Raw genomic sequence first — 11,662 nt, forward strand, 5'->3', positions numbered from 1 at the left:
CGAGAATTTTTTTTTTTTTATAAGCCCTTTGGTATAAACAAAACTACCGTATTATCTTTTGATAAATATCATATTTAACATAAGCCTTTCTTAAAAAACGGCTGTTTCTGATTCCATAACAATTAAAATGGTGCTCTTCCTAATTTAAATAATTAGAGCTACTTTATTAATAAAAATTACTGAGTAATTTTCTTAATCAAAATGACCGCACCAAGAATCAACTGTGAAATTTAAACCATAATAAAGATGTACTATTCATTTGAGTTGATATAAACTCCATTGCTAACTATTCCATCCATTGCGCCACAAATGGTTTGTTTGCTTATTCATAATGAAATTGAACATGTACCTCCTCAGAACATCTTTCCTATTCCGTCTTCGCGTGGAGTGGATTCATCTATTTCCATCTTCCGCCAATCTGCTACTAGAGACGTCATTTCCTCGACTTTATCATACAAACCAAGAAGACCGCCTGTGTGTATGAAGAGAACCTTCCGATTTGTCCACTTTGCTGGGTTCGAAGCCATATCTTTAAGCATACCATAGGCAGCTTTTCCACTAAAGAACACAACCGCCAACGGGTTAGATGCATAATCACAGCGCTATCACTGAAGGCCTAGATCTACAATCAGTAGTTTAATCAGCAATTTTTTAGGTCCTCAAATAGGAAGATAATATGCAAGAAATAACTGCAACAAGATTTGTGTCTCTTCGAATAAATAACATGGAGAATGTATAGATAGTGTCTCTTTTGCTTTTCTTTTAAAAGTATCTGTTATATTGGAACTAAGCCAAGCAAATGCCCATTTGGATTTGCTGCACTCTACTGGAATTTAAAATAACAAAAGTTGCCCATGTTCAGTTTATAACTGAAACACTTCAGGTAGCATATAATAGAGACAAACCGTGGATATGTCGAAGGTCTTTTAAACATAAATATGGTGAGTTCTTGATATGCAATAATTATTGTTTGCTGTTTGTATGTACAGTCTCTGATTGATCTTTCTTAGGGTGCACTATTTTCCTACTGTATTATTGTGTTATACAAATGTATATACGCTATATTAACGGTCTCTTTGGTGTCGGTCTCACGGATATGGAGAGAGGTACATGTAGGTACACATGCGTCAGACGGAGGTCGTCAGTTTTTGAGAATCGACCCCTGACCATTACTCCGGAGATGTCATGCGCCCTAGGGGTACATTATTGTGTTATACAAGAAAATAACAGAAGTTGATGTACATCCAAGATCATCAGTTTCTTTCTACAAAGAAAGCAATTTCATTTTGGTTGCATTAGAATAGCATTGAGAGAGATGGTCAATAGTCAGGTTACACAATGTAAACTTGATTCAACCAACTACGACATCTCCAAATTCCTGATAGGAGATATATTATATTGCAAGAATCTGAAGGATGTAATCCACATGGAAGATGTGCAAGAGTTATGACGATCAATGTGAAATGAATACAAAAGCATGTGAAACATTGAATATATTTGTCTCGTTCACTAAGTTGCACACATAACAAATACACGGGGAGAGAGATCTAAGAAATAGCATTGCATCAATAAAACTTAACTGTCCATTTCTAGTACCTATGTTGAATATCATATACTCTAACAATAACATTGAGTAGAACAATATAGGAGCGACTTAAGAAATATCACTGCACCTATAATACTTGGAACTATCCATTTCTAGTACCTACGTTGAGCATCTGGTACTCTAACATTAACACTGGTAGGACACTGAACCCCTATAGATCATATGTAAACTAAAAACTCATAGATATTGAGATGGACAGCTAGATCAATATCCGTGTTGAATATTTGTAATAAGTTTGAGTAATATCGTGTACATGGTAGAGTGACCCATTAACTAAGATTCAGTGGCACGAAAGCTTGCCTAAGTGAACGTATGGTCAATAGTGGGTATTTTGCCCAACGATGTTTACTTGATAAATCTATGTGGCTAAAATTAATAATATTAGCAATTGAAAAGAACAAAATATTCACACAAAGCACCTATAGACTGGATCAAGAACAACTCCAGTAGCTGCTGCTATATCTTTAACAAATTTTAGCTCTTCTGCAGTGCTCATAGCATATCCTAAGCCCTTGGCCTGCAAAGAACAGACATAATTAGCTACAGAATTGCTTTAGAATTTAGTGCACCAGGAAAAGGAGATCAAATATCTCAACTGGATTAAAGTTGGTGATTCAATTTGTTCAGAAAGCAGAAACTTTTAAGTAACACGGTATAATTAGATTTAGCTTTCAATTGTTCAATATAAATCATTTTCCGTCTAGTCTCCACTCACTAGAAGACAATTATAGGACGAGTCACTAGTCAATTTCCTTATTGCAACGATGTCACAAAAGGTGTATTATGAGCCAGGGCCTGGTCATTGAAAAGTGGGATATCTCAAGAATTGTTTGATCTTTGTGGTCTTTGTTGGGTGTTTCTATGCATATTTTTAAAAATTTATTTTGAAAACGAGTAGCAGATGCATAATAATTTCCTAAATTATTAGGACACGCATCACATATATACAGGATTCACACATGTATACAATTATAGAAAAATAAAACTCTGTTTAGATTATACTAGCGTGATGACATGTAGAGAAAATGATTTCAACTAGCAATCCTCACAAGTACTGCCTCTATTGATATCCACGCCACGATATCTTCGAGACGGCTTCACTAAGACACAAGTTTTCATCTCCGATTTGGTACTAGCCAAACGAAGAAATGATGCGATCTGAGAAAGAACCCCAGCTCGCTTTTGTATCCAGGGTGAGGGCAACCGGCGGCACGAAGCAAGAAGGGAAGCAACCTTTCGTCTTGCTGTTCGGCGGCACAAAGCAAGAAGGGAAGCAACCTTTTGTCTTGCTGTTCGGCAGCAAGATAGCTGTTCTCAGTGACTGTGAGACTAGCGGCTGGGTGGCCGGTGGCAAGGAGGAAGCCGACGGCAAGCTCGGGGACAGCAAAGCAACTTGGAGTTGCTGTCCGGACGGTTCTACTTCTGTCCGACTGCTTGGAGACTGGCAGTAGGGACGCTGGAGGGAAGGCTGATGGTGGGAGGCTTGCAGCCGGTGAGATCAAGTCCGGTGGCACCTTGCGGCAACACAAGAGAAGGCAACCTCTTGTGTGGGCGACAACAATAAGAGAGAGGGAGAGGAAACTTAATCAGGTTTAATTCCAATGAATAATTAATTAATCTTTTCTTCAGATGAAGGGGTATATATACCTTTTCAAAATAACTTAGGGAGCAAGTCATCTCCCAAACCCAAAACTCAATAGCAACCCGATCCACTTTCAATAAGCTTGGTTCAAAACCAAACAACTTTTGGTTCATTATTAAACCAAACCAATTTTAGTTCATAACTAAACCAAAAGGGATTCAATCTTGCCTATAAGAGACATGACCCACCACCGATTCCAGTCCAACAAATTCATCCATATTTCCTCTTCGTCTGGTCCTACCAGACTTAATCTCTCTCAATCTGAGAATCCAATTCTCAAATTTGTTTTAAGTTTTTCGGATAAACTTGTAGTGCGTGACCCAATAGGTTCCCAGTTTATGTTGGTCATCCATAATTAACCATCAATACATCATGATCCCCAATTAACTGAAAAATTACAGTTGATCCCAGAACTATTCTGAACTAGCTATAATCGTCTATTTCTTTCACTCATCCTACACCCACTTAGTTCAGAACATGGTCTATATGTAAGAGGACCAGACACCAGGCAGGAAGTCCTAGTTGCGGCTAGGCAAGGAAAGTCCTAGTAGGTCGGGTGGACCGAGGGGCAGGAAGTCCTAGTTGCGGCTAGGCAAGGAAGTCCTAGTAGGTCGGGTAGACCGAGGGGCAGGAAGTCCTAGTAGGTCGGGTAGACCGAGGGGCAGGAAGACCTGGTGGGTCGAGGATCGGACGTGGGAAGCCTATGGTCCTTTGTTTGAGGGGGGGATTGTTGGGGTTGCAAGGTTGCAAATATAGTCCCATATTGGAAACACATGGGAAAGATCATGGGTTTATAAAAGAAAAGATATTTCCATTGGAATGAGGCCTTTTGGGTAGAGCCCAAGAGCAAAACCATGAGGGCTTAGGCCCAAAGTGGACAATATCATGCAATTGTGGAGATATCTAAATTCTTTTCGATCCAACAGTCTTCACTAGGCTGACTATGTCACACCTAGCCTAAATAATAGTTTATTATCTTATGGATTCAAATTTCTCAAACACGTGTTCAAGAAGATCATTCTCGTATAATGCTTTGACCAAAGACTTATGTGATATACGTCTCCTTATAAAAGGAGTGGTGAATCCTCTGTGGCTATTCAAACACCTTCGGGCATATTGACTTATACCCAATCATCCCAAACTTACACCTCCCAAGAGATGTTTGATAAAATGTAAAAGTATAAGTCTCCATGACCAAGATGACTCGAATACCTCAAGTCTAAGGAAACTTGCACTCGAGCTATGAGATCTTCATCGACATGTAGAGAATCATATGAAGTCTCATAGCAGGTCACATTGAATGGACTAATTATCTTTAACCAATATCCATATGTTAACTCTCAATATCCTAATATTTTTACCGAGGACCGATTGCTTGAATAAACCAATGAGCATAACATATGCTAATCTTACATAATTTAAGATGTCTAATCTCATCAATTCATTAATTCGGAAATATTTCAATATATACATAATTACAGATAGAGAGATATCAACTAATTGTAATACAATCATAATTTTTCTCATGCTATGCATTGTATTGTGAACTTCATTAACTGAGTTTAAAATCAATATTATATACATATAAAATGCATTGTATTGTGAACTTCATTAATTATATTATGGACTTAATTAATTGAGTTTAAAAACAACTCTCCATAAGGAAGTTGGGAATTGAAAATAATTGATATTTCTATCTCTATGTTAGTGAGTGTTGGTGTGTTCTTGTGATTTATGACGAGGGGCACTTGTGACAGGTGTATCCCGTTATCGGACTTCATAGGAATCATTACCATTTAGTAGCATAGGATATGGATCAAGATAGCATTCTTCTTGGCCACTGCAGGGAAGAGCCGGTAATGAATCTAACTTCCTGCAAGTGCATATAAATTGAGGATAGGTAATTGGTGAACCATGCTACCTTGATAAACATCACAATGAAACCGAACCCCTAGAACATCCCCCAAACTAAGTTTCTCTCTCTCTTTCCTCTTCTCAATCTTGTTTCTCTTACTTAGGACGTAACTTGCAATTGACAATTGTTTAGCTAATTCTACGTGAGAGATCACTAGTGCTTATAACCAGTCATGTGGGTTTGACATTCTTTTATATTACTGACGACGTAACCGTACACTTGTGGTAACATAACATTCAATTACTGAATTGAAGAATGCATTCAGTTCTAACTGATTATATAAGATGCACATAAGTTATGCACATAAATTATCCTAAAGAATATGTTCGGATAAGTTTTCAAATGTCATAATTATGACTTACAACTTTATAGTTTATCATGTTCTTTCAGACTGATAGGTTAATAGTTCAATGTGGTTCATAAAGTCATAGCTTCATTTTGCTATCAAGAGAATGAAAAGCATTGAATATCAATATTGAGATAATAAAAACAGTTCTGTAAGACACCGTGTTGAGAAAGAGAAATATCAACAACTTGAATTGTTGATCAAGAAACCTTAAACTCACATCCTGAATTTCAACTAAATCACGTGCATCAGAACCAGCTCTGAGACCATCAATTAGACCTTGAACAAAGTTGTAGAAATAATTGGGATCGTCACAGACAGAAAATGCATGAACCTGATTCACAAAGTGTGAGTTTATCAGAAACATAAAAGCTAGTGAACCATTATTAAAAAAAATGAGATTTAAAAATAAGGAGAACAAAGCATACTTTTGCCTTCAAATTACTCAGTTTTGATCCCAGAGAGAGTCCAGCAATTGTTCCACCACTAAAAGGTTGGAAGTAAAAGTTGTATAACTTAAGCATAAAATCACATATCTACGTACAAAAATATGCATTGTGATTATCCATAAAATATAACCGATAAAAAAAAAATAAAAAGGGTAGCCCGGTGCACAAAAGGTAGATCCGCTACCTTAGTGACCCCCGTAGTACCGGCCTCATGGATATAGAGGGAGGTACATGCAGTTACACGATAGGCGCATGGTGGGAGTTCCTGAGAATCGACCCCTGACCATTACGCCAGAGATGACATGCACCCACCGTTTGTGCTACACCTGCGGGCGGTAGCCCGATGCACAAAGCTCCCACCATACAGGGTCCTAGGCAAGGATCTATTGTACACCGCCTTATCTTGCCTTTTGCAAGAGGCTGTTTCCAGAATTCGAACATGTGATTGTACGCAGCCTTACCCTGCCTTTTGCAAAAGGCTGTTTTCAAAATTCGAACCCGTGATCTTTTGATCACAAAGCAATAACTTTACCGTTATGCCAAGACTCCCTTTCTCCATAAAATGTAATAGACAACAAAGTAAAATTTAACTGATAAATAGAAAATAAGACATGTAGCCTAGTACACTGCTAAATATTCCCAACTGGGAAATATATGATTGTCGATATCCACACAATATGAAAATTGAAATTAACTTAGATTACAAGCAATATCAAACTCCACCGTGACAAATTAATCATGGTCGGTCCCAAGCCCGAATAAAGGAGGAGGATTACGTTAGATTGTCGGCTAGCGTTAAAATTATAATAAATATTCAATGAATAGATTTATCAAAATGAATGCACAAAACCTTTAACTGCGCCCGGAAAGCAAGGTCAATATGAACAAACAAAACCACAGAGAACAAGGATGAATAAAGCTCATTGAACACATAGAAACAACTGCAGGAACAAAAGGTGTATTGGCTAAGGTACAAGCCGTGCAAACCTCGAAATACGGATGTTGATGTCAATTACATGTCATCATTTTACTAGTATGTTTTCCACTGTGGTGGATAATACTGTCAGGTTCATGAAAAGAGTATGGCATCCAAAAAGCATAAACATTAAAAAAAAAATTAAAGCAATGTTGCATAAATAATTATAATATGTCACAAGGCAAGAAAAACACCTGCCACATGCAACAACAATGTCATCAAATTGAGGTACACCACAATTGCTTTGAATTTGCTGCTCAATCTCATTTATTGCTTCAATATAGCCCCTAATTATTTGTCAGTTGTCAGTGATCAATTCTCAAACCAATTTAGAAATATCTTGAGCAATTAAATAAATCAAGCAAAAACGTTGGAACAATCTCACTAAATACTGGTCTATAAAGGTGGAGGGACTGCAAATGCAAGGTGGACTGTGACTCCTAATTTCCTATAAATGTAGAAACCTAATTAAGCTATAGTTAGTGCTGCTGAAGAAATAAACAACAATTAAGTCAACATGAATTGTTTGAATACATAGTGATGCGGAGGTAAATAAGGGTGCACGTGGCGGGTCCTTAACTTGGTGAACATAGACTCCTCAACTAGCGGAATCGTTGACCTCACCGAGGAGTCTTTCCCACAAAGGCCGACCCGACACTCTTGCTCATCTCCACTCGACCTCGCTGACTCGATGATCTTGCTCATCTCCTCTCGGTTCCACTGATTCGACACCTCTCCGCTTAACATACCAAACCCTCTAGCCCAACTACCCCAGTCAATAGCACGTGGGATAGTAAAGCACATGAGCTAGCATAGCATGTGGGACAACCCGTTGTTAATCATAACACGTGGAACATGGTGTGACCCTACACGATCTTCTATAGTATGGGCGACATGCCCCTCTAACACGATGATATGACACTTTCCCTATCGGGGTATGATGGCTCATCAATCAAACCCTGGAGGAGAGAGATACTATTCCATTCCCTTAGCGGTACTATAAAAGGAGATTGCTTCCACAGGCAAAGGGATGAGCATACAAGAACCCTCAATTTACTACTATTCTTCTACATTCATTCTTCCCCGCTCCCTCGCTAGAGACTTGACTTGAGTGTCAGAGTGGTGAGCTAGGCACCCCTAGCCTCCATTCTAACCATCTCTTAAGCTTTGCAAGCATCCAAACATCTAGGCTTTTCTTCTATGCCCGGCGACTTCGTCAACGTGCAAGGCGGCTGCTCAGTGGCTCACCTGTGAGCAGTCTCAGGCAACACATAGAATAGCCACAAACAATGTATTTTTAGGAAAAGCAAGTTTTCAACTTTCAAATATATTTGGAATTGGAATAATGGAATGATAGCTACAAATACTGTGAAGGGATGATCTTGATATGTGTCCTTTAGTATTTACATTTCCCCATTTTGATTTCCTTTAAGATGTCAAGTGGTAAAAGTCCACATCACCAGTTATGTTGGTAATGCACCAATCTAAAACTGATTTTAAAGTGGTTTCAATCAAGTTCAGTGGGCATGACCATTTTTAAAGGAAGTGAACTAATCTAAACTGAAATTGATAAAACGAGGATAGGATCTCTTTCATAAACCCAACACTAGCCTGGCATTCTAAGAACTAATGCACATAAACTAAGTTTAAGGTTTAAAAAGAATACAATTAAAGACTAGGCCATGATCTAGTTTATTCTATTGACCAATTTATTTTAAAATGATCTATTATTATTCGCATCAAGAGACCAACTCAATTAACAAGTCATATTCATGAGATTATTGTTGTAGACCTTGTTATATTTGTGGTCGAATGAAACACAATACTAACCTAACTAGACCACATCCTTTTGCTTATAGTCATAACAGAAATATCCACTACAATTTTACACTATTGTTAATTTGTGTTAAATAACGAACAAAAATTCAATATACAAAAAATCATAAATAATGCTTGTTTTAACTTTCACCCACCCAAACTTTCAATTTGGCAGATATGATATTTCAGATAAGTTATTATCTTCATAATGATTATCCTTTGTCTCACTAATTAAGAGTAAAAAATGTTTAAAAGGTGACTAAGACAGGTCAAAAAACCTATGCCTTTAGATGTTAAAAGTTCTCTTGCTTGCAGAGAGATACCACAGGTCCTGATAAAAGAAAGCTAAATTGAACGGTTTATTCCATGCTAGAACTCACCAAGACCCCAAAGAGTTTGATCCGCCGACAGGAATAACATATGGATTTCTCCCTTCCTTCATTAGCTTCTTCTTTAGCAAGTCAGCAAGGGTCTAGGAAAGATCATTGTAGCATGATCAGTAAATAAAAATAAATAAATAGATATTTTCGTTTAAGGACTAGACTAGCAAGAAGGATAAGGACAATAAATTCATCCATGATAAATCATCTACACAGGAACATTTCACGAGCTAATCAGAAATCTACATGTCAAACAAGTCTTCATTAGAAGTAGGAGTTCTAAGGGGAAAAGTTCATGTTTAGTTTGCCACACTCTACTCTGATAGAATAATAAAATTAAGTCGTATCCAACAATAAGGATCATTTGATACCTTTCAAATTAGCAAGAAAAACATAATTCTAAGTTTGGGGTCACTCTGTTGCTTGGAATGTGTCAAGTTCGTGCAAAATCACCAACAAAATGGCGATTATAAGGTAAAAATGATTAGTCAAAGTACTAGAGCACCAGTAAAGTGTTTACGTTTACACTGTCATTAAGTGAGTATTTAACAATGATCATTTACACTCCATTGGGAGTTCGTGCAAATTTCTCTCGAATAGACAGAATTGCATGCAGAAGAGAACTAACCACACTGCCTATCTTAGCATATTCCTCCTTGGACACAAGATCAATATGAGCACCAACTAATCGTTCAACAAGGAGATTACCAACCAAACCAGGGTCCTTCTCCACTAGAGCCTGCAAAGCTTAATTTTTGAGATCCATAGTTTCCTCTGGAAAACTAATTTAAACGCTTGAGAGAACTTACCTTGGAAGTGCGTAGTATCAGATAGCAATCAAGATTTAGATATCTAGCAGCAACAGCAGTAGCACGACAGTGATTACTCTGGATCCCTCCCACCGTAATGACACAATCAGCTCCGTTCTCGATGGCATCGGCCATCAAGAACTCCAGCTTCCTCACTTTGTTGCCGCTGAGTTGCATTCCTGAAAGATCATCACGCTGCAAGACCCAAACTTTCAGTCAATATTACAAAACTAATGGCACCCAGAAGGAATCGATGATTGGTAACAAATGTTACCTTTATCCAGACTTCCACGCCATCAGACAAATGAGGGAGATTCCATCTGTGGATGGGAGTTGGAAGCTAAAGAAAACCAAACAATATCAGTTGAATTGCAACCTCATAAAAAGAGGGAAGGAAGATAATACGGGAGTCATAGAAGGACGAAATGAAGTACGTGGCCAAGAGAAAATGTGTGGGAGGGGAGTGGTCGGAGATGCGATGACCAAGAAGGGGGGTCGTAGCGCCTCATCGAGAGGAACCCGCCCATATGAACTGCCGACCTCGCGTCGCCATCATCCATCGAGGATCTGATCAAGGTGCTTCCTCGAACTGGGGGGCGGGCGGCAGCGACGGTGGAGTCAGCGGGGCCGGAGGAGACGGCAGCGTAAGTAGCGTACGGGCGGAGGGACGGCAGCAGTGAGAGTCGTGAGCTCATTTCCTCTACTAACTGATATTCTTTGGCGTCCTTTATTATGTGGATTCTAACTTTAGGGCTCGGCCCATTTATCTGAGGGGAGGGAAACGGGCCAGAGAATGAACTAAGGGCGCGTTTGGTTTAGGGGAATAGGAGTAGAGAATGGGAATGAGAATCATTGATTGCCATTGTTAATGTTTGGATTATGGGAATAGGAATACAAATAAGGAAATGAATCCTTGAAATTGGATAATAGCTCATTCCCATGTACCTCCCCTTCAATGAGCCATTACCCCATTTTCATCAATCAAAATATTCCCTTATTCCAAAAATACCCTTGATCTAAAATTAAAATTTTCTCCCTTAATATTAAATATCAAAATATATTTATTTATTTTTTCTTTCGTATCACTTCTCTCTCCTTGTTCTCTCTCATCATATTTTCTCTCTCGTCATTTTATTACACACTTTCTCTCTCCTTAATCTCTCCTATCACACTCTTTTTTTCTCATTACACTTTCTCTCTCATCATACTTTCTCTCTCCTCAATCTCTTCCATCGCACTCTTTTCCTTCTTTTTTTCTCATCATACTTTCTCGCTCATCATACTTTCTCACTCCTCAATCTCTCCCATCACACTCTCTTTTCTCTTTTTTTCTTATCACACTTTCACTCTCATCACATTTTCTCTCTCCTCAATCTCTCTTGTCGCACTCCCTCCTTTTTTTTCTCAACACACTTTCTCTCTCATCATATTTTCTCTCTCCTCAATCTCTCCCATCACACTCACTGTTCTTTTTTTTTTCTCATCTTACTTTCTCTCACCGTACTTTCTCTCTCATCACTCTCTCTCTTCTCATTTTTTTCTCATTACATTTTCTCTCTCTTCATTCTCACCCATCATACTTTCTCTCACATCATATTTTCTCTCTCATCTTCTCTCATCATGTTCTCTCCTATCACATTCTCTTTTCTCATTTTTTTCATCACACTTTCTCTCTCTTCATTCATTGGCATCACACTTTCTCTCTCATCATAATTTCTCTC

General features: G+C 38.3%; 1 protein-coding gene across 2 annotated transcripts; it reads right to left on the reverse strand.

Annotated features, from left to right (window-relative positions):
* Positions 1-229: 229 nt before the first annotated feature.
* Positions 230-10,671, reverse strand: LOC121992156 (putative D-cysteine desulfhydrase 1, mitochondrial). Of its 2 annotated transcripts, XM_042546328.1 has the most exons (10): positions 10,376-10,671; positions 10,216-10,281; positions 9,942-10,136; positions 9,761-9,871; positions 9,133-9,224; positions 7,129-7,221; positions 5,938-5,995; positions 5,730-5,843; positions 2,026-2,123; positions 230-558 (listed from the first exon to the last, which is right to left on the reverse strand). In XM_042546328.1, the coding sequence occupies exons 1-10, from the start codon at positions 10,634-10,636 to the stop codon at positions 354-356; spliced, it is 1,293 nt and encodes a 430-aa protein (XP_042402262.1). In that variant the 5' UTR covers positions 10,637-10,671; the 3' UTR covers positions 230-353. The 2 variants fall into 2 exon arrangements, with proteins under 2 accessions (XP_042402262.1, XP_042402263.1); XM_042546329.1 differs by lacking the exon at positions 7,129-7,221.
* Between the last annotated feature and the right edge of the window lie 991 nt (positions 10,672-11,662).

The sequence above is a fragment of the Zingiber officinale genome, chromosome 6B (genome assembly GCF_018446385.1).
Source record: "Zingiber officinale cultivar Zhangliang chromosome 6B, Zo_v1.1, whole genome shotgun sequence".
Lineage (NCBI taxonomy): Eukaryota > Viridiplantae > Streptophyta > Magnoliopsida > Zingiberales > Zingiberaceae > Zingiber > Zingiber officinale.

Bases quoted from the DNA above. Each gene is read 5' to 3' on its own strand.
- LOC121992156 (XM_042546328.1), bottom strand. From the start codon at position 10,636: ATGAGCTCACGACTCTCACTGCTGCCGTCCCTCCGCCCGTACGCTACT. The intron at 9,872-9,941 runs GTAAGTTCTCTC...TAAGCTTTGCAG, and splicing joins TGATACTACGCACTTCCAAG to GCTCTAGTGGAGAAGGACCC. The intron at 2,124-5,729 runs GTGAGTTTAAGG...TGTTCTTTGCAG, and splicing joins ATTTAGTTGAAATTCAGGAT to GCCAAGGGCTTAGGATATGC.